This window comes from Amblyomma mixtum, chromosome 6 (genome assembly GCF_055824585.1).
Source record: "Amblyomma mixtum isolate Tamu chromosome 6, ASM5582458v1, whole genome shotgun sequence".
In the NCBI taxonomy this organism is placed as follows: domain Eukaryota; kingdom Metazoa; phylum Arthropoda; class Arachnida; order Ixodida; family Ixodidae; genus Amblyomma; species Amblyomma mixtum.
Genome location: NC_143017.1, coordinates 53,428,533 through 53,450,387, shown reverse-complemented (window position 1 = coordinate 53,450,387; position 21,855 = coordinate 53,428,533). Strand labels below are relative to the sequence as shown.

The 21,855-nt window shown below is 48.4% G+C and overlaps 1 protein-coding gene across 1 annotated transcript; it reads right to left on the bottom strand.

Annotated features, from left to right (window-relative positions):
* Positions 1 to 4,843: 4,843 nt before the first annotated feature.
* Positions 4,844 to 21,461, bottom strand: LOC149339138 (uncharacterized). The gene is made up of 8 exons (XM_089550879.1): positions 21,440 to 21,461; positions 13,308 to 13,418; positions 12,044 to 12,049; positions 11,167 to 11,442; positions 7,168 to 11,097; positions 5,797 to 6,786; positions 5,628 to 5,687; positions 4,844 to 4,884 (listed from the first exon to the last, which is right to left on the bottom strand). Exons 1-8 carry the CDS (start codon positions 21,459 to 21,461, stop codon positions 4,844 to 4,846), a joined length of 5,436 nt encoding a protein of 1,811 aa, XP_089407005.1.
* Positions 21,462 to 21,855: the final 394 nt, after the last annotated feature.

Genomic DNA, 21,855 nt, shown 5'->3' with positions numbered 1-21,855 from the left:
AGATAAGCTATTCACTCATGACGACGTCTTCGGCGGTGGAGCCAGTACGTCAAGCAGGTCGCGCGGTGTGGCGATAGTGAGGAAAGGGAAAAGACACAGATGGCGTTGCAATCGCCGTTGAGACTTGCCGATCTTCGAGAGCCCTTCGACCTCGCCTTTTATTTTAGAAAGCCGGAGTTGTTGATAAGCGCCTGCAAACACTTCACGTCTCGCACTCTTTCCGCTCGATCTGCCGACCCGTGCGCACGGCGGCCGCGGATGGAAGGTAACGTGATACTGGCGGGAGAGTCCGGCCGTCGGACGATGTCGGCCCCGAGGAACGTGCAAACGAAGCAGAGCAGCAAGGGTAGAAGCGGAAGGGCTCACGTAGCATCCCGGCATCCGTGCACGAGCACCGCGGGGGAGGGCAGCTTTTCTATGCTGAATATTCTCTTTTTTCTCGGACGTGTTGGGCCGTCTTCTGTGAGAGGGCGCTGAGTTGCGCATCCATAGGGCCTCACTCCACGAATCGCAACAGGGCGTAGTCGTTAGCTTCGTTCAATATGAAAAGTCCATTAATTATCCACAGGCGATGCAGATGAGCTTTACGCCTTATGAAGAGGCCCTTGTCAAGCAGTGGACGTGGTTAGGACACTGCTGATGTTGCTGTTGCTGCTGATGATGTGAATGCGCTTGCCTTAACCTTGATTTCGCAAAAATTCCAATAATTTTAGAAATGAGCCCAGAGCCTCTCGAAAGCGAAACTCGGACAGAACATTGTACTGCTTTTATGCCCGCACTTGTATATTTCAGATGTTATAATCAGCGGATCTTCGAGTCTCGAGGTATTTTTCGCCCGCAACAAATGTGCGACACGTCGTACGCATACCGCATACAATGCGTGACCTGCAAGTGCAGACTTGATAGCAATTAACAGAACGCTGAAGCACGAGTGCCAGAACAAACTGCAAGGAAGGTCTTCATTAAGGAGAGCGAATGCCTAATTTATCCAATACGAATCGGATACTAATCCATATGTGGACCAGCATGAACTTTGGGACGCAGGGACGTAGACAGACACATTGAAACACGGTACACACAGAATTTGTCAGACACGGAAGAGACACGGAATATGTCTCTCTACGTCCCTGGAACCGTACCAGCTGGTCCAGAAGAATGCCATTTTGCGGATACGAATGTTTAGCTTTTAATAGCGGGTAAGGAAGCGAATATGCATTTATAAACTGTAATGTTTTTATTCACACAAGCATCAGCAAGGAGCCTTGTTCGAGCAGAGTGTGCTACGACTAACAGTGACTCCGCAGAATTAAAGATGACTAAGAATGACTCAGCAATTAAGGGTTTTCGATTTCCTCCTCATCAATCCAATTGATCACCCCTAAATGTTTACGTTTTCGGGCCCTGTGTCTAAGCTTAATTTTTTCGCTTTGTAGACGGGACCACTCATCACAGCCGTCCCTGTCCTCTATTAAGGTAGTAAGCTAACCATAAAAATGGGCGCGTAGTGATAGTGTTCTTGGGGAAAAAAATGTGATTAGTTGCTGAAGCATGGCCGACATAGCGGGGTAAAGGAATGTCATGTTGCTCTGTGCTGTCGGTGAAACTCTCCCGTCACATCCCGCGACAAAGGAATCTGATGCTTGCGACTGCATTAGCGGATATTTGTTTTTAATGCAGTTCGAACTAAATGCAAATAATGAAAGTAGAATTTTCGATTCGTATCCGAAAGTTTCGAACATCCGCACCTACGTATTCTAAACCATTTGTGAGTCGTGCCCCACTGTCCTTAGGACATGTAACACAGCTTGTCAAATTTCATATCCAGGATTACCTGTAATCATCACCATCAGCCCGACTACGCCCACTGCAGGACAAAGGCCTCTCCCATATCTCTCCAATTAAACATGTCCTGTTCGAGCTGCCGCCACCGTATCCTTGCAGACTTCTTTATCTCATCCGCCCACCTAACTTTTTGCCGCCCCCTGCTACGCTTGCCTTCCCTTGGAATCCCGTCTGTTACCCTTATGGACCATCGGTTATCTTGCCTTCGTATCGCATGCCCTGCCCAACTCCATTTATTCATCTTGCTTTCGACTAGCATGTCCTTAACCCGTTTTTATCCCTTATCTACTCTGCCCTCTTCCTGTCTCTTAAGGTTAAGGATGTCCTTACGCTGAACCCTTTTCGTTAGCCTCCACGTTTCTGCCCCATAGGTAAGTACCGGTAAGATACAGCTGTTATATACCTTTTTCTTGAGCGATATTGGTAAACTGCCATTCATGATCTAAGAGAACCTGCCAATACTCTCCACCCCTTTCTTATTCTTCTAGTTATTTCAATCTCGTGATCCGGATCGGCGGTCACTACCTGCCCTAAGTAGACGTTTTCCCTTACCACTTACAACACCTCGCTACCAACTGTAAACTGTTGTTCCTTTCCGGAACTGTTGAACATTGTTTCGGTTTTTTGCATATTATTTTTTATACCCACCGTTCTATTCTGCCTGTCTAACTCATTGACCATGTTTTGCAGTTCACCTCCTGCAAAGTATATTGTAGGCATACCTGTAGGCATATTGAAGAACAAGATCGTCTTGCGACGAGGCCAACCGACTTGTTTGCGTAGCTTCGATGTTGCGCGGCTTTTGATTCACTATCACTTGCTCAAAATCCCCGTGACCATCTCGTCGCCTCTGGTATTTCATACCGTTTTCTCTTATTGAACATGCTTTACCTCGAAAACTTGGGAATGTCTTGTCTAAGCTGACAGTTAGCTGTGTGATCGCTGCCAAACGTTTAAACCGCAGTGGCGGGCACATGGCTCCGCTTGCATTTCCATACAGGCATTCTCTCATGCAGATTTGGACTACGCCGTACTGCATTCGAAATGCGCTCAGTTTTTTCCACAGTACTGGCAGCTAAGACTAGCTTGTTCCTATTTGTGCCGATGTGTCACATAAACCGAAAATCCAAGAAAATAATGTCACAAGCGGAGTGAAAATTGCATCAAAAATCATGACATCGCTTCTGAGACTGTATTGAACAGCGCTAAATGGACGCGGAGACAAAGAAACGACGGTTTCTTGCAATACCAACATACCCAAACTACACGGTAGTGAGCTTTGTCTCCCGGTCTCGATTAGATGTTTTCTATTTCGCTCAAGTGCGACTAGAGGCGGACAACTTTGCGGACTGCAAAGTAGTGATCTGCGCATTAGTCTTGCTGTATTCACTAAAACGCGCCCTGGTGTCCCCATGCAGCGTTAGAGGTGTTTTTTTGGATACCTTCAAGTGCACTGTTTTTTTACGTAAGGTATAGCCTCTTAGTTTCCGCTGTCACCGGATTACATAATTTGTTGTACTGCAGGACTCTTGTTGTCGGTGACCACGTTCTTTGCTTTTATTTTTCTTTTATTATTACTTTATTCTGTCAAGCTAGAATGCGACCAATGTGTGCCAATATGCCAATTTCGCTTGCATTCTCGAACACTTCAGGGACCTCTATCATGAAGAAGACAACACAGTGACAATGACAACTATTTATTAGACAAGAGATGTACATATTTTGCGAAAGTAAAGTACAAATACAGGTGCAATTCCGGGGAAAAGAACACTTATATTACTATACTACATGTCGAAACAAACGTAGTTACTGATGCGTCATGCAAAGAGGGCTGGATCATGACAGCCACAGTGTAGGCTTGATTTCGATCCTCCGCTTCAGTTTGCTGTTAGGGTATCGTACACCTGAAAGAAACGCCCAAGTAAAAGTATTATAGCTATAGCGCACGTGCTTGTGACCTGTGGAAAACCATTGCCATGTCGTTGTCCTGCTGGTAAAAAAAAAATGAAAAATGAAAAATCATAATACACAATTGTCGCCAGAATCCATCTAAGACGTAAGTGGTACCAAATGGCTTTTAAATGGTTTTACTTCTGTTCTTGGAACTTTATTTTTCTTACTGCAGGTTTTTTCGGTAGATCCCTCATACTGCAATTGAAATAGATTCCCAATCTGAACTGTGATATGATGTTGTGATGCTACTACGAGACAACGTCAGCAGTATGAAAAAAAAATCCTGACGAGGATGCTGCACAGTGCTCACCTGCATGTAATGAGCTCAGTAGGATTCAGCTTCTGCAGCAGGATATTCTCCTCCATGTGGGTAATACACTGTAAAAGAAACCAAATAAGTCCATGCTTACCCGAAAGAACATATTACTATGCACTGCGGTGACAAAGAATTCAGCTTTATCCATCTATACTCATGGAATAGTGAAAATTCCTATTCAAATAGGCAGGTTAACCATGGCACATGGGCGCCCTTTATAGGAAACTGCGCGCGTGTATGCAACAGGACAGGGGGAAGCAACTGAATGAGCACAGATTCTGAGAAAAAAGTGTGAGCGCCACGGTAATCGGGCAATCAGGCAAGTTGATAATCAGACTTGCGAGTGAATAGACGAATAAAACAAAAGCTTTTATGCTTGAATTAACCTTCATTAAAGAGCACTATCACTATTTTTATTACACTTAAAATGACGTTGTTTTCTCCAACTGACATCGTTGCTCAAAGCCGTCACCAAGTGTCACCCTCGGCACAGTTCTTGGAGGCGGAAACAGAGTCTTCACAGATATAAAATGATGACCTTGCAAGCTGCTGTGAACAGTATAGTAACAGAAAACCATCTTTGCATTGTACAGTGGAATGGCGCGTGCTGAATGATTTTTGTTTGTTTGTTTGTTGGCTTTTATTGAAGTAGTTGGTTATCGGGATCTCAGACTGGAAGTGGCGCTACCGCGTTTCATCAGTCCGCGCTAAAGTGAAGTTTTCAGCTGTGACCTATTGCATCTTTGCTTGTTTGAACTCAGTCATGCGCTCCGCTGTAATGGCACACAACGTCCAAATCATGGTGTCATGACCCATCATCTTCGTCGAGAACTCAACGATGCGTGAACTATGAGCTTATATTGCATGTCATTTTACCGAAGCCAGTTTGTTCCCATTTGCTAAGTAATGCATGAACCAGCTAAAATCGATTTTTCTTTTGTACTAGGATTGCAGGAGGGTGCAAAATGGTTAAAAAGTGCCTTGTAAATAAATAGTCCCTTTTTAATCTAAACTAGCTATATCGATAAGCTTCACCAATAATCCTATTGCAGCTCCATTTTCATTAACCAGTGGGCCCCATCCTCCTCCACGATACAGTTTGTTTCCCCCATTGATAAACACCATTGCGTGAATCAGGCACGAGCCACGAAACTCGGGAAAATGTGATGAACAGTTCAGTATGCCTCAAGAGAACACAAGTGGCCAGCGATGTTCCGCCATTTTGAACACTTGGATGACATGCGCTACATAAATCCGGCATTATGGCATTGTTTTTTAATCAAACCTGACAAGTACTAGCAACTCAAAATAATGAAAAGATCATTTGCGCAAGAGCCAATATTGTTTCTGTCAAAGCAATCAGCTCAAGCTTTTATGACCTTTCCTCGAGTGCCAGTAAAGCAGCATTAGTTGAGTAACATTTCATAAAGCTTGATGAATCGCTCAATAAAAGATGTCAACTCACTGCCCCACAGTGCACTAAGTATGGCTCGTGTGGAAGACTCCAAGTGCTTACCCCATGGCTGATCCCCCTCCTCAGCAGGGTATTCTCCGTGAGCCGACCTCCAGTATACGGCTGTGAATCAGAAAGAGGTTCATGGAAAATGCGTATTATGGTTCATTACTCGCCACTCCTTTAACAGTTCTCAGTTATAATGCTGGTGTCCGAAAAACTGGCATCTTACCTGGAATCAGAGGCTGACCATAGTTCGGTTGATTCCCGATCTTGTCCCCTGGGAGGTTGTTCACCGCTCCTGGCTTTTCAGCTTTGTTGTGTGCAGTGTGCTTGGAAATGTGGCCCCTTTTGACGGCTTGAGATGCTGGCTTCCCATTCATCGACGGGGCGGGATTGTGAACCTTGGGAGCGTGAATAACAGCGGGTGGAAAGTGCGACTGGGACTCGGGATGTTCTGAGAGGTGCCGCTTGTAGCCTCCGTGAGCCGCCTCCACAACAGGGTGTTGTGGAGGGTGTTGTGGAGCCGGGTGTTCAACGTGAGGTTGTTGCACGCGGTATACAGGTACCATACGTTGCTGATAAATGTTCTGTCCTTGAGGAACCGCATGATGGATCTGTACTGCCGCAGGGTTGGGAGGCCGGTAACTTGTTTGCTGAGGTTTGCGTTGCGGGCCGTACGTCGGAGGATAAACTGCGTGGTAGTTTGCTGCGTTCTGACCGTAGTGTCCAGTGCCGTGCGGAAGTCCTGATGGATATCCTGTTATATGCACAGCTGGTTGTTGTTGGTTGTACACTGGAGGATAAGCTGCGTTGTGGGCTGCGCCATAGTCATGTCCGTTAGGTGGATAATATCCTGGTTGATGCACTGGATTGTAGTAAACCGGCTGATAGTTCACATAAGGCTGGTGGTAGTGCGGTTGGGGGGGAGGCTGTTGATAGTTGCCATAATTGCTGGGGGCATTGTGGATGGGATGGCCCTGATGGTTTGGGATATAAGGCAACGGAGCACTAGGAACGTAGCCTGCGTGCGGGGCTGGATGATAGGTAACAGGAGGATACATGACAGGTTGGGCAGGCTGTTGATACGTTGGTATTTGATGAGGCTGGTAAGGTTGATGAGGCTGGTAAGGCTGGTAAACGATATGTTGGGGGTGTTGGGGATACGGGTGGTTTACGATTACAGGAGCCGGGTAAACGACATGCGGTGCGGGTGTCACAACTGAAAAAAGGAAAGATGCACTGAATTAAAACTCGTGGCAAGGCCACAGCTATGAGAACTGCTTAGCGAAGCACAAAGATACCGAAAAAGAACTAGAAAATAAAATAATTTAAGCGTCCTATTTCCTTTGCCTCATGTAACCCTGAGCAGAATAAAAGAGTAAGGGACGGGCTAGGATTTACTATTTACCTTAACCAAACTTACTTGAAAATAGCATTTAAATCCGTCCATACAATAACCTGGGAGCACAGTGTGATACCGATGAGTTAATTACAGGCAAGACACTTACCAATCCGAGTTCCTGAGATTCTGACAACATACACAATTTGAGGAATATCAGAAATAAATTAGACATCACTCATCATAAGTTCGGCTTCTCACCTAGAACTGTGCTTTCAGGCTTCTTTGCCGGTTTCTTATCCGGCTCTGGTTCCACTTCTACGGTAATGTTTCTGATTTCTATTTCAGGTTCAGAGTCCTCTTGCTTCTTGTGTGTAGACGGTTGCTTCGTTTCGATAACCTCTGGCTTAACTATCTTAGTGTCATCGACTGAAACGTGAGTTTCTGATTCGGTTTCCTCGACTGTTTTTTCTGGTTCTTTCTCCTCCTCGTTTCCTGCTTCCTTCTTGTCCTCTATGGTCACTTGCGCTGTAGAATCCTTGGGAACGGTAACGGCAATTGGCTGGTCGCCCTTCACGTCGACTACAGTCTTAGCTTTGCCATCGTCTGTTCGACCTCCTTCCTGAGTTTTTCCCGGCCCAGTTTCCCCTCTACTGTCCTTACCAGAGCTAGGCAGATCAGGTCCACTCGGCCCTCCAGCTCTCTGAGTTTCAGGTTGACCGTCCTTTCTACCACCCGTGTTCGGGGTGGTCGGTGTCTTGACTTGTACTGGAACGCTCTGCTCCGCCCGTGGCGCGTTTGAGCTGCCACTAGGCCCCTTTTGCCCTTGCTGGGGCTTCGGTTGATCATCTCTTGGAGACTGAGGCTGGCCGCCGTTGTTCGTGGTCGCGGCTGCAGGACCATCGCCACTTCTAGGGGCTTCCTGAGGCTTGTTCGGTGCGTCTTCTTGTCGGGCAGATTCACCTGTGCCACCTTTCGGCTTCGCCGAATCGCCATCTCTTCCGACTACACCCTTTTCTCCGTCAACAGAGGCTGTTGGTCCTTCCAACGGCTTCGGTTGATCAGCCCTTGGAGACTGAGGCTGGCCGCCATTGTTCGTGGTTGCGACTGCAGGACCATCGCCACTTCTAGGGGCTTCCTGAGGCTTGTTCGGTGCGTCTCCTTGTCGGGCAGATTCACCTGTGCCACCCTTCGGCTTCGACGAATCACCATCTCTTCCGACTACACCCTTTCCTCCGTCAACCGAGGCTGCTTGTCCTTCCAACGGCTTCGGTTGATCAGCCCTTGGAGACTGAGGCTGGCCGCCGTTGTTCGTGGTCGCGGCTGCAGGACCGTCGCCACTTCTATGGCCTTCCTGAGGCTTGTTCGGTGCGTCTCCTTGTCGGGCAGATTCACCTGTGCCACCCTTCGGCTTCGCCGAATCGCCATCTCTTCCGACTACACCCTTTTCTCCGTCAACAGAGGCTGCTTGTCCTTGCAACGGCTTCGGTTTATCAGCTCTTGGTGACTGAGGCTGGCCGCCGTTGTTCGTGGTCGCGGCTACAGGACCATCGCCATTTCTAGGGGCTTCCTGAGGCTTGTTCGGTGCGTCTCCTTGATGGGCAGATTCACCTGTGCCACCCTTCGGCTTCGCCGAATCGCCATCTCTTCCGACTACACCCTTTTCTCTGTCAACAGAGGCTGCTTGTCCTTGTAACGGCTTCGGTTGATCAGCTCTAGGAGACTGAGGCTGGCCACCGTTGTTCGTGGTTGCGGCGGCAGGACCATCGCCACTTCTAGGGGCTTCCTGAGGCTTCTTCGGTGCGTCTCCTTGTCGGGCAGATTCACCTGTGCCACCCTTCGGCTTCGCCGAATCGCCATCTCTTCCGACTACACCCTTTTCTCCGTCAACAGAGGCTGTTTGTCCTTGCAACGGCTTCGGTTGATCAGCTCTAGGAGACTGAGGCTGGCCACCGTTGTTCGTGGTTGCGGCGGCAGGACCATCGCCACTTCTAGGTGCTTCCTGAGGCTTGTTCGGTGCGTCTCCTTGTCGGGCAGATTCACCTGTGCCGCCCTGCGGCTTCGCCGAGTCGCCATCTCTTCCGACTACACCCTTTCCTCCGTCAACAGAGGCTGTTTGTCCTTGCAACGGCTTCGGTTGATCACCTCTTGGAGACTGAGGCTGGCCACCGTTGTTCGTGGTTGCGGCTGCAGGACCATCGCCACTTCTAGGGACTTCCTGAGGCTTGTTCGGTGCGTCTCCTTGTCGGGCAGATTCACCTGTGCCACCCTGCGGCTTCGCCGAGTCGCCTTCTCTTCCGACTACACCCTTTCCTCCGTCAACAGAGGCTGTTTGTCCTTGCAACGGCTTCGGTTGATCAGCTCTTGGAGACTGAGGCTGGCCACCGTTGTTCGTGGTTGCGGCTGCAGTACCATCGCCACTTCTTGGGGCTTCCTGAGGCTTGTTCGGTGCGTCTCCTTGTCGAGCAGATTCACCTGTGCCACCCTGCGGCTTCGCCGAGTCGCCATCTCTTCCGACTACACCCTTTCCTCCGTCAACAGAGGCTGTTGGTCCTTCCAACGGCTTCGGTTGATCAGCTCTAGGAGACTGAGGCTGGCCACCGTTGTTCGTGGTTGCGGTGGCAGGACCATCACCACTTCTAGGGGCTTTCTGAGGCTTGTTCGGTGCGTCTCCTTGTCGAGCAGATTCACCTCTGCCACCCTGCGGCTTACTCGAGTCGCCATCTCTCCCGACCACACCCTTTCCTCCGTCAACAGAGGCTGTTTGTCCTTGCAACGGCTTCGGTTGATCAGCTCTTGGAGACTGAGGCTGGCCGCCGTTGTTCGTGGTCGCGGCTGCAGGACCATCGCCACTTCTAGGGGCTTCCTGAGGCTTGTTCGGTGCATCTCCTTGTCGAGCAGATTCCCCTGTGCCACCCTGCGGCTTCGCCGAGTCGCCATCTCTTCCGACTACACCCTTTCCTCCGTCAACAGAGGCTGTTTGTCCTTGCTGAAGCTTCGGCTGTTCAGCTCTTGGAGACTGAGGCTGACCGGCAGTGTTCGTGCGCCCAGTTTCAGGGCCATCTGCGCTGCTTGGGGCTTTCGGGACGTCTGTCCGAGGCTGGCCAGGCGAATTCGCTGCCACGCTTCCTGCTTGGGTTGAAGGCGACGGACCACTGTCAGCGCGTGCTACCCCTGGGACGCCAGCGATCTGCTCTCTTGCGCCGGGTGTATCTTGTCGGGATTGGTCACCAGCAATGGCAGGCGCACTGCCAGGCTTCGATGGAGCACCTTGTGGAGGACTGGCGCGCTCTTTCTCGTCCTTAGGAGCTCCGCCTGGGTCAGCTCTAGCGGAATCTGGCTCTGCGCTTAATCTTCCCGTCTGCTTCGACGTGTCCGGACTTCCTCCTTCCCTTACCATCGTATGAGCAAGCTGAGCTGCGCTAAAAGCTTCATCCTGCACCCTTTCGGCTTGAGATGCCTGAATATTTGTAGGGATCCCCCCAGGTTGACCACTCTGCTGCACAACATCAGCGCGGTCGTCGGCCCCGGAGCCTGCAAGGTCGTCTCTCGCTGTAACAAGAGCTGCTGTTGCCGTGGGATTAGTTGAATGTCCACGAGCTATTGACACATCTTTTCCTGGCCCGTGTTGGGCGTCAGATTTTGTTTCACTCTCCAGCTCAGATGCTTGGGCCTGTGCACTTGAAGAAGCCAAATGCTCTTCTTTCGTTACGTCGGCCTGACTTTGTTCAGTTGACGCAACGGTATCAGTGCGAACAGGCTCAGTTGCTGGTACCAACGTTCCTCCTCTTACGTCGAGTAACTCTTTAGCCGGTGCCGTTGTGGGATACGTGCTCTCAGATACCTTTTCTTCAGACACAGGAGTCCCAGATGCCACTGCCCTGTCACTGGTTGCCGCTGGCTGCGAAGCGCCTTCAGCATTTCCATCGCTTTTATCGATTAGTGGGTCGATGCCAACATCCAAAGGCGCATCACCAGGATCACTGTACAGCGCTGTGGTAACTTTCGTAGTGCTGTCGCCAACAGCAGCGCGCGAAGTTTCATCAGCACGAGCTTCAAGTTGGACGGCGGCAACAGTGACGGCGTCGCTATTGTCACTGCTGGTGACTGGTGCACTTGGCGTGTCAGTAGCGATATCTGTCGTCTTTGTGTTGCTGCTACTTTCAAGAGCCGCACTATACGGACTATAAGCGCTAGCCGCACTATACGGACTATAAGCGCTAGCCGCACTATACGGACTATAAGCGCTAGCCGCACTATAAGCGCTGTCGTCGTCTGTCTTTCTCGAGCCAGACTGCGGCGAATGTGCTGCCGGCTTTGGATCGCCGTTATCCCAAAACGCAAATCTGTTCGCGATAGTTTTCCTGGGCAATGTGGTCATGGGCTGCTGAAAGTGTGCTGCCGGCGTTGGATCCTCGTCCCCCGCATATCCGTTCGCAGTCGTTTTGCTGGGCATTGGGGTCTCGGGCCGTGCATATGTTTCATCGGCCGGGTATGTCCAGTCTGCTGATCGCTTACCCCTGTAAAGCTCGTGATCTGCAAAACAACAAAAAGAGCAAATAAATAAACTTCTGCCTCTTTTTATTTTATAGCATAGCCTCTACTCTGAAATGAGTGATGAGCCTACTACCTTCCGCGCAGGCACAAGTATGAAGGCTGTTTTGAACTTGATGGCAAACAGCTGCACTTTGATAACAACGTTTCTTCTCACATCACTTCATGACACGCTTGCGAATGAGAGGCGGCTTTTCTCAGTTCTGTGCGTACATCGTTTCGCTCTACAGACCGCCTACAGCCAGCTGGACAACTCACTGCTTTCGGAGATTTTTGGACCGTGGCCTCGTCGTTCTAAGGTGCACAAAACCCTAGGGGTGAATATGCAGTGCATAGGCCTTAGTGACTGTTTACAGCTCTTAAATGTACTACAGTGTTTATGCACGATATATGGGATTCTCGCTCTGCTGCCTACTTCCTCTATTGTTTTCGTTTTATCTTACTCGGTCAGTTCGCTGTATTCGAAACACAAAGGTGTCCTTGGTTCCCAGTCTTTTCTTCGCTTGTTACCACTCATGCCCCTCTTTCAAACCTTCCTTCACCCTTGCCATATATGTCTCTACGCTGACTGAACGGAGAACACCGTCTGCTCTTTCGATATGGAAAGAATGCATCCTATCGCACTGTGCCGAAGGTACAGGACGATGGGCGTAACTGAGCTATAATCGGCAGTAATTGTAATTTGTTGCTTCTGTAAATGTTCACATGACGCTGCAAGCTTTAAACTACGTCGTTTGGTACAGTATCAAGAGCAAATGTGTCTTTATCAGCTCCGAAAACTTGTGCCAGTTATGACGGAAGGGAAGAGCAAGGTTTGAATGCAATGGGGAATAGGAGACACTCATATTGCGAATCCCCAGGCGCCACATGCATCTCTGAATGTAATTAATTTTATGTAATTTTAGCAAACTAATGATCATAAAGTAGCAAACAGAGCTTTTAGTTTTGTCTTATGAGCGAAGGTGAACTACACAGTATGGAGGTCCAGGCTAGCTAGGTTAGGGCTAGCATGTGCGTCGTGACGTAGGTAGACAAGATAGTACACAAACAACTTGGAACACAACATATATGCGGCAGAACGCGAAAACACAATTTTGAGCAAGTTTTTACGTAAACTTCGTCTCTTCTGCCCGTCGCCGAGTCCCGCGCTTTCTTTTCCAGAAGAGAACAAAGCATGCACAGTAAAGAATTTCCGAACCAGGCTTGCAGCCTGCAGCCATAAATCTTTTAATGACGCTCCACGACATCACGACTTCTCGACGACGCTCCACGACATCTTCCGTTTAGCTATTGTGCAAGCATCATTCGAATCACGTTCTCCTCCTAACCGTTGGTGCTGATTCCTCTTAGGTCGGTGTGCTTAGGGGTGGTGCCGCCAAATAGCGGCCAGGCTCTAGCTTGATTACCACAGGCTACACCTTGGCAGGTAAGCCACCCGGTGGGCAGGTTAGAAACGGCACAAAGCAGGTGCTATGGCAGGTGTTGCATCGGTGGTATTTTGGTTGCGACTCAGGTTGCTCTTCTCAGGCAGCCTCTAGCGATTAAATAGGCTGCCGCCTGACACGGTGGGCAGGGTAGCAGCCTGCCACAAAATCGGTTTCAGACACAGACAAACACACAACGCCGAAATGCGCGCAATGACCAGTATAAATGCTAGCCCACTAAAAATAATTAGCTCCGTTTCTGGCTTCATGAGAAAGGTAAGTAATTCTGAAAAAAAAATGCGTTTTTCGTTAAGGGTCACATCATGTCAGGGTACACATAACATTAGGCACACAAGAAAGGCCCATAGAAGCCAACGAAGTCTGCCAAAAAAAGCTCAGGTCCCGTACCATAAGGGGCTGTACGGTCGATAAAGTCCCAGAACCCCGTTGTTCCCACCGCGTTATCGGCAGCAGCAGGTCCTGGTGTCACGCCTGTCGGCATGGCCTCTGAAGTCGCCACGATGAATGCAAGCGCTGAAACAGATTGTAGACGAGGGTTGGGAGCTGATACTGCAGAACAGTTACAAACGGTGCCGGAAACCCGCGAAAAGTGATCGTATTCGGCACTTTAGCAACTGAAAATATTGTTTCCACAGAATATTTCACAGAATATTGCACAGAAGAGACGGAACTCAGTGAAAACTCCTACATGTCTGTCAATGTGTCGCGTCTCTCTTCCGCTGCGTCATTTCACTACGTCACACAAACAAGCCCGAAGTGGCACCTCATATAATCGTTTGAAAGTCTACCATATGCGCCTAGCTGACTGCAATTCTGGTTAAAGGGGAAGAACCCCTTTTATCTACCAGACTGTAAAAGAAACGTTAGAGATGACTGCGGCACCGGCACTGGGGAAATGCGTAAGCACTGGCGATACCTATTCGATACCTCACCTATACCACACTTAATTGTCTTACTTAAAAAAGTTCCATCAATACCCCATCTGGGTTTTCAAACTTCGCGGCGTGCTCTGTCTTCAAATTTGGCGCCACGCGTTGTCTCCGCCCGCACTGCCTGTCATGTGGTGACACACTTCCGGAATTTTAAAATTTGGTGTCACTTTTGGTCCGGCCCCGCCCACTTTTTGGTCATTTTTGGCTCTAATAATGAACTAATTGACCCACCTCAGCTCCTCGATTTCCCTTACGAGATTTTTTGGTGCTCTATCCGATGGCACCATTCTTTTTCGCATAACCCCATTCGTTCGGACGTAATCGTACGGACAAGCTCGTGATCACACGAAATCGCAAACATAGCCATTAAATGCTTACGCATTAATAGTTACAGAAGTGCTCACCATAGGGTCTTGATCAGGCGTTACTCCATACAAGTTGTGGAAGCTCCTGTACGCCTTTTCTTCGTATATTTAAACACATGAGCCGTGCACTGAGAAGTATCGCTACAGAATCTCTATAAACGTTTGTCATTTCTTCAATAGAGGTCGTTCTCGCCAGAGCTCTTCCCGTTTCCACATCGCTCACTGCAACAACCCTTCAAGAACACGCCGGTCAAGGTCGCATAGCGCATTACCAGTAGTAACATTACTGCTGTTCTTTCACGCAATACATGTGGTGGCCTGTTGGCTCACTTCCTTTGTGCGTAAATGTGGGTCAAGAACTTCTCTTACACAATATTTCTCGGCTATCTACTGAGCGTATGACGCAGCAGCTGGTGCCGATGACGTCACGCAGAAGCTACAATATCGCAGAAAGATCCTGGCTATAGAAGTGTTAAAGACTAGGAGACAGCCGTTCCCGCTCTCGACAGGACTGGTAGACTCATTCTGGTATGCAGCATGGAAACTGAAATTGATTATGGCCGCCAGGGGATATTTAGCGCGCACTGACATCGCTAAGCACGCGGGCGCCTTGAGCGGAGCACTCCACTACAGCACCCCTCACTCTTTCGTCTTTCACTCCCACCTTCCTCCCTTCCCGCGCGATTGATGTGTCCACCGAGAAGTGAGACATTTAACGCGCCTTTCATTTCCTGATAACGTATCATGAAGGAAATAATGGCGCAGTGACTATCCCACTCCTCGTAAATACCTGAACCGCAATGGGGGAGGAGGGGGAGGGATATTTATTTATTTCAGATAGTGTACATCCCAATGAGATTTTTACAGTTGGGATTGTGATAAGGACACACAAAATCTAATACAAATAGACTTCCATAAGTTTTAAAACAATGTTTGTTACAATTAATTAGATGCGTATGGAAGAGAAACAGATAACAGAAAATAAATTATGGTCGATACAGCATATTCGGTAGAAAATGATGCACTTGTAGATGATAAGTAATGTGTTTATACAGATGTCATATGCAATGACGTGAGTTGTCTGTTATACGTGTCTCACCATCTAACATGACTTATTGTGCATCAGTTCTTCTAGAAGAGCTATAAATTTCTGAAATGATGTGTTAGTAGTGATGCAGGGGTCCTAACTGTTCTATTCTTTTATTGAAAGCGTAAAAAAATGAATATCTGTAACAGTCGGCGCGGGATGCATATTCGTTGAGAGTTAATCGATGCTTACGCCGGGTAGGTCTGGGTTCATCTACGGCTATATACAATGAAGTGGCTGTGTTTATTGTGTTTGTACTAATGGGATAAGGAGGAGAAAACATTTATTGTAACACTGTACTGAATTGGGAAAGGGAGGTGTGGATGGTCGTTGCCCTGGGTGGCAGTCCCTATTCCAGGACGCCATTGGCTGCCGCCGCTGCCCGTGCTCTCTGGACCAGGGCCCGCTGGGCCTCCAGGTCCGAGCTGTACACGGCCGCCTCCCAGCCCTCCCTAGCTGGCTGACTTATAACGGCTGCATGTGCATTGTACTGGCAGGCCCACACTATAAGGTATAGGTCAGCATACTGCCCGCAGAATTTGCACCTGTCCGTGAATGTCGGGTCCACGTGCTTCAGTACGGCGGGATTTAAGAAAGACCCGGTTTAGAGCTGTCTAAGGTTGCAGTCCTCGGTTCTCTCGAAATCCTTGGTGGGTCCCGTAAGTACCCTACTGCAGATGCGTAAATGGTATGTAACAACCGCGTAAGAGATTAGCGGAATCGGTATGATATTGCCGCGGCAGAACAATAATTTTATTCGTGCTAGTTTGCCTCTGTTTCGTAAAGTAGGAATATAAAGGCGGGACTGAAGGAAGCGCCGTAGTGGAGGGCCACTGGTTAATTTCCACCACCTGAAGGTATTAAACTGCCCTGCCATCTCACAGCACAATGGTGACTTTTGAATTTTGTATTCATCGAAACAAGGCCGCCACGGCTGTGAATCAATCACGCGACCTCAGCCTCTGTAGGCGAACGCCAGATCCAGTAAACCATCACGCCGTGTTAACTGACTGCGAAAAATAGCCATCGCCGCCAAAAGGGCGCTGATGCGTATGGACTTGAAACTTGTCAGGAATGCCGGCTTCGCCGAGATAACTCCCGCAGCTAGGCCTATCACTCACATGTTACGTGGTATCGTTCCTCAGTTTACTTAGTGTTTCGTAAAAGCATTGCCACTCAATCCAGTGGCGTTGCACACAGTGCATTGAGGAAGTCCGCGAATACATTGAGTACTGTAAGGTGATAAAGCTTTTTTTTTGTTTTGTTTTTTTTTTATCGGTGGCGACATCGGTGCAGACACCCGAAAGCACCTGTGGGTTGTTTACGGTATGGCAGATCGCAAGTCAGAAGTAAGCGAAACTCCATGTAGCCGCTCGTTAAAGGGACCATGACACAATATTTACGGAGGTTATGAATAGCTATTTCGGAAGCCGTCATCGAAACCGCAAATTTTTTTAAGCTAGCTTCATTAGCACAGAAGATATCGGCGTTTAAAAACCCTCCTCTGCTCCTTCATTTGCCAGAAAGAAAAAAAATTAAGAAAACAGGTCGGGAATGCGCCTCGCCCAGATCTGTCCCGTCCACGTCACACGGGCAGGCGCAATGGGAAGGCTGACTTAGATTCCCCGCTCTGTATAAAGGGGGAGGGGGGGGGGGGGGCATGGGTGCGAAAAACGGGTGATAAAGTGTGGCTGTAATAAGTCGCGAGCGGCCATTTTTAAAAATTATTTTCAACTTATACGGTCCACAGAGAGCTTTTGAATTTCAGTAGAACTAGAATACTCGCAAACACAACTTCCATAGATTTGTTGCATTACGATATCACCGTCAGAATAATTTCACCGTACCTTTAAGTGTCATCGCACATATGTAGCATTAAGAAAATTTACCAGACAGGCTTCATTCGTCCACTAGCAGCGTTAAATGCAGCGTTAAAACTATAGTTCTTCATTTCCAGAGATTTCTAGATATGCACCAGGGACCTTTTGTATGGAGTAAATGTCGCAGGATAAATTCAACCATGAGGCAAACCGACCATCAGGCCGCTAACAAGCTTTCCAGGCCCTCCCCAGCCACCGCCAGGTTGCTCTGTTCGCGACAGAAATGCTGCTCGCAACCTTCGATGCGAAAACCGCTCGCCTGGCGACGAATTCAGCTTCGTTCGCTCGCTGCATGTCATGCAAACAAACAAACAAACAAACAAAAAACAAATGGGCCATCACTCTTTCGCTTTGTCTCAGTTCGTCCAGGCTGCATAGTTTATGTGATGAGATAACATTGTGGGATATGTTGCATGCCATTTTTATTCCCCGCAAAGATTAACGAGGACGCCACGCGGAAACGTGACTTTTTTTTTTTTTTTTTACCAGCGCAACACATCCAGTCCAGGAAGCCACTCGCTACATATGTGCGGATTGCTGTCAAGTTTTTTTGTGTATTCTTTGATGCCTTATTCAGGGCTGAATGTGAACGTGGCCGCGTTTCACGCCGCGCTTTTCATTCCTCTCTTTCTCTGTCACTCTCTCCATCCACCTGCTTACGTGTAGGGCAGCACACCGGGTATCACCTGGGTATCCTCCCTGCCTTTCCTGTTTGCGGTTTCTCTCTCTCTCTCTATTTGAAGATAGCTTTGAAAATACTGGAATGTTCTCTACGAGAGATATACTGCCAGTATTTGGCCATGAATGATGGTGAGATGCACTCATCGACGCGGAAGGAAGACCACCCTATCTTCCAGCAGATCCCAAGACACAGCAGGCTACATGAGAAGGAACGCGTTGATGAAAGGCAAGGGTTGTAGCAGTGATTAAGAGCAAGCGTTGCTTTCATATTCGGCGCCGAATGCAACCTGCCTCGTGCAATGCGAGTGCGAGACACTGCGATCAAGTAGGCGTCCAGCCCAGCCACATTCAAAGGTTAAATCCAAATGTGACATTCAAAGCTTTGCTCGGCAGTCAGCGCAGCCTGGCGGCTTTCTGCTTAGCCTGTTCAGGCACACTTCGTAATTTTAATTACAAACACATATTTTTCGCCAGGATAGCATATCCACGTGTCAAGAAAGAAAACTAGCAGCGAAACGCGAAGCAACAATGGTTACTTTTTTTGCGACATGTGCAAAATGGTGCCGAAGGCTTCGCAATGATTGGATATGGTAGCATCTAAACACAACATATTTTTTTTTCAAAAAACAACCAAGAGGCCTTTAATCCACTTTAATTTTTTTCAAGAAACCGCGTTAACTTGTACTCAGACCGATGATGATGATGATGAAAACATGTTAACTGGATCTATAATTGGTGGCCGGTCCCCCTATTCCATAAGTTCATTGTATCTTGCAGCTGCTCTAGCTCTTTCGGTCACCTGCTGCTAAACGTTCGGGTCTGAGCTGTAGGTTCCTCTGCCTTAATTTGAAAATAAACCTCTTCTTCTTTGGCTGCCTGTCTTGTGCCAGATTATAGCTGAGTTTAAATCAGGGTTGCGAGTCATTCTTATATCTCTGAAAAGACGTCAGAATACTCGCAAGCGTAAACTTCATATAGCGCTCTCCCGAACTACAGCTGTTGCAGCGTTTCAACCTAAAGAGACTTGCTGTAAACTCTTTGGACCTGCGCCGTTTTGTTTCTTTGTTTTTAAGCAACAGCTCTTTTCTAAAGCCGAAGTAGTCGTTCTATAAAATTCGCTTCAAGCATGACTTCTACGGTGGTGTTTTTTTTTTTAAATGCAATGATGTCAATAAGACCAGGCAGTCGTGAAGAGGTCCATCGTTATCGGACAGTATGCGATAAAAACGGGAAGCGCATATTTCGGGATGTTCAATAGCGGTGTAGCAGATATGTAGCAGATAGGTTATCATGGCCCTCTCTACTAGATGTTTGCGTCATCACCTTCGCGTTTTATTGGAATAAACAGAACTGTGCTAAATTCTGGTAAAGACCCTAATTGAGCACACACACATTTTTCTTCTGGCTTCGAGTTCTTTAATGGCTAAGGCGAAGACCGTATTTGACGTCGACGAAGCACATGGCGAACACGCAGTGTTCTCTCTCTGTACCGGTGGCCGACTTCTGTTCAGAGCAGGTTCCGGAAAAACGTCCCAGGAATATAAGTCCCCGGCAAAAAAGCCCCCATTTGCGAAGAAAAATGGTCCCCGAACGGGTGCCATCAAACGTCTCGTACCCCGCAGTTATTTGAGCATATGCCGCGAATTTGGGAGGTGCCAGAGCGGGTTTTTACCCCATGAGGCGGATTTAAGTTGACGGTGGACGAATCACTTACCCGAAAACGCAACGGTATGGTCAGCACAACTCAAGTGTGGCAGTGGTTTATCGCTAAATGCTCGGAACAACACTAGAATGAGCCCAACATTATGTACAGCGCGAAAAACTAAGACAGGGGAAGAAACACGCAAACAAACAAGCGCTGACTATCAACTGAAAATTTTATTAGGAAACTCGTGGTTATAAAGGCTTCAACCCTGCACGCGCAGGCGCACAAAGCCTGAAACAACAAAACAACAAAAATAGCAAAACCGAAACAGCAAACCAAACCACACGTGTGCACTAGCCTCATTGCACTGCCGCAGTACTATCAATATAATCCAGTTCTACCTGGTGTAACGCCACCGAAGGTTTTGCAACGCATGGAATGCGCGATGTGGCGATCAGATACGCCTCTACTATTTCCCGGCACTTCTGATCCCTGTGCCTGAAGACAACGTCAGCACGCCCCAAGTCAGGAGTACACACGCTGTCATTTTCCTTACTGCAGTCACGGCAGTGCAGAGCGAGATTAGAAGAAGCGGCAGACGTCCCCAGCGACCTCTCGTGTTCTCTCAGGCGAACGTTGAGGCACCTTCCAGTCTGCCCATAATAAATTTTCCCACATGATACGGGTATTCTGTACACAACGCCCATGTTGCACGGCACGTATCTGTTGGCGTGTCTGACAGCGCATGCTCCTGCAATGGGCCTCGACTCTTCCATCCTTCTCCTGACCGCGGCACAAATCTTGCCAACCTTATTTTCAGCAGTAAAAACCACTTGTATGCCAAACCTGCCTGCGACTTTCTTCAGACGATGGGAGACCCCATGCAGATATGGAATGGGAACAACCTTTCTGTGGTCGGAACTTTCCTGGGCTTTTCGGCAACCTCCTTTGATCTTCACCAAGAGCCTCTCCGCCAGACGCGCGAGGCTCTGTACCGGAAAGCCAGCCTCTTTGAGCCTAGAAACCTGTGCGTAGAAGCTTTCCTCTACCAAGTGTGGGCAGGACTTCTTCAACGATGACCCAAGGCATGACATTGCTATGCCATCTTTAACAAGCCTCGAATGACCAGAATGACCAGCTAGAATGAGCAGGACATCTTGATACACAGACTAGATACAAGCTACATACGCCAATTGCTGGGAATCCTATTTATATGTTAATGGTAGCGTGGCACAAGCACTGCGCATGTCCTGTACGCTATCATCGAGCTATCACATGAGCCCGATGCAATGTTTAGGGGGTGGTAGTTCAGCGCCTATCCATTGCACCTGAAGAAAGCAGCTTCTCGCTTACGCCAGCGCTTGCAAGGTAAGTGTGCTGGTTAGCAGTCGGGATGTAACGGTATACAGTGCGCTAAAAGTTGGATATTTGTCCCAGTATTGATTTAAACGCTGCGGTATTTATTTTCAGAATGTAGACTGCATGACGGTGGTGTGATCTGGTTCCACAAAGTACTTCATGCTTACATCTATCCTCAAATTCAAGGGAAAGTCCAATAAAGCGTGTAGTTATTTATCACGTGGACTCCGGAAGGATTAATTCTTTGGCTAAGTTCTCACTTGGGGAGGACCTTTTTTTCTAGGCGCCTTTATTTCCGGGGATGTTCCTTCCTAGGCCCGCTCAGTGTAGGCGGCATTCTGAGGTGCAAGGACAGGGCGCACAAGGGCACTGCGCATTATTGTGATCGTATTCCTGTGTGGCTAGCGGCAGCTACAGCCAGCACTCCTGCCCTGGACTGCCAATAAATTCAGAGGGGTGTTATAAGTATACGCTATTAACCTATCGGCTTTTCAGTAGCTTCTAAGTATATACTTCATACAATCTGTTCGATTTGTACGCAAGAAAAACAAAGCGCCTGAACAAAGCGCGGTGCTCAGAACTCACCACTTATCACAGAAGCTATCATCACTGAACTGCTCGTTGGGAAGGAAGAGCACTTTGCTCCGGGCTTGGCCGTGTCGCATTTACCGAAGACGTATTCGCTGTTTTACTGAAAGCACATGCTCTGCAAAAGCGTAGCGTCATCTTCGAAATCCTGCCCCCCAATATCCCAGACATTAGGCATGCCGTTCGGACAACCTCTCTACTAAGGGAAGGAAAGCAGATCGGCCCGAGCACCTGGCGGTTCGGTCAGGCGCAGCTGCTTGCTGCAAAATTCAATTCCACTCGCTTTAATGGCCAGTCCGGAGGCACAGTTGCTAAGAGATCTGTTTTCACGTCATCTGTAGTAGCCTTCACGCGGCTGCAGGTTGCTTCCACAAAGCCTCGTATACATGTGGCTTATTCATCGAGGCAGCTAG

Bases quoted from the DNA above. Each gene is read 5' to 3' on its own strand.
- LOC149339138 (XM_089550879.1), bottom strand. From the start codon at position 21,461: ATGATAGCTTCTGTGATAAGTG. The intron at 6,787-7,167 runs GTGAGAAGCCGA...TCCTTTTTTCAG, and splicing joins GCCTGAAAGCACAGTTCTAG to TTGTGACACCCGCACCGCAT. The intron at 4,885-5,627 runs GTAAGCACTTGG...GTGCCATTACAG, and splicing joins GGAGGGGGATCAGCCATGGG to CGGAGCGCATGACTGAGTTC.